Source organism: Dendrobium catenatum, unplaced genomic scaffold, assembly GCF_001605985.2.
Source record: "Dendrobium catenatum unplaced genomic scaffold, ASM160598v2 original_scaffold_201382, whole genome shotgun sequence".
In the NCBI taxonomy this organism is placed as follows: Eukaryota; Viridiplantae; Streptophyta; class Magnoliopsida; order Asparagales; family Orchidaceae; genus Dendrobium; species Dendrobium catenatum.
This window is the reverse complement of record NW_021519798.1, coordinates 1-497: the sequence shown is the minus strand read 5'-3', so window position 1 is coordinate 497 and position 497 is coordinate 1. Positions and strand designations below refer to the sequence as shown.

The following is a 497-nucleotide window of genomic DNA, read 5'->3' as shown; positions in this document are numbered from 1 at the left end:
CAAATCAATACATTTTTAAAATCCATGTATTTTAATTACTCTATTTCTTTTTTTTTTTTGGCTGAGAGGAGAGGCGACTGACAGTTTTGAGTAATGGCTTTTGCCAAAATTGGGAGTCTCTTCAAGCATGCAGTGTCATCTAAACCTTCAATCTACCAGGCAGTGAGATGCATGTCATCATCAAAAGTCTTTGTTGGAGGGCTATCATATGGCACAGATGATCAAACTCTAAGGGAAGCATTTTCTGGCTATGGTGAAGTTATTGAGGCTAGGGTTATCCTTGATCGGGAAACTGGGAGGTCGAGGGGTTTTGGTTTTATAACTTTTACGTCGGGTGAAGAAGCCTCTGCTGCAATAACTGCCATGGATGGGAAGAAGCTTCATGGGCGCTTGGTTAGAGTTAATTATGCAAATGATCGTCCTTCAGGCTTTGGTGGTGGAGGTTATGGCGGTGGTGGCAGTTATGGTGGTGGTGGAGGTTATGGCGGTGGCCGCGG

At 44.1% G+C, this 497-nt stretch overlaps 1 protein-coding gene across 1 annotated transcript; it reads left to right on the top strand.

Moving 5' to 3' along the window:
• Positions 1 to 56: 56 nt before the first annotated feature.
• On the top strand, positions 57 to 490 carry LOC114578884 (glycine-rich RNA-binding protein 3, mitochondrial-like; the record flags this gene model as incomplete). The annotated part of the gene is made up of 1 exon (XM_028692436.1): positions 57 to 490. A coding segment is annotated over exon 1 (397 nt), but the record flags the coding sequence as incomplete, so codon positions are not given.
• Between the last annotated feature and the right edge of the window lie 7 nt (positions 491 to 497).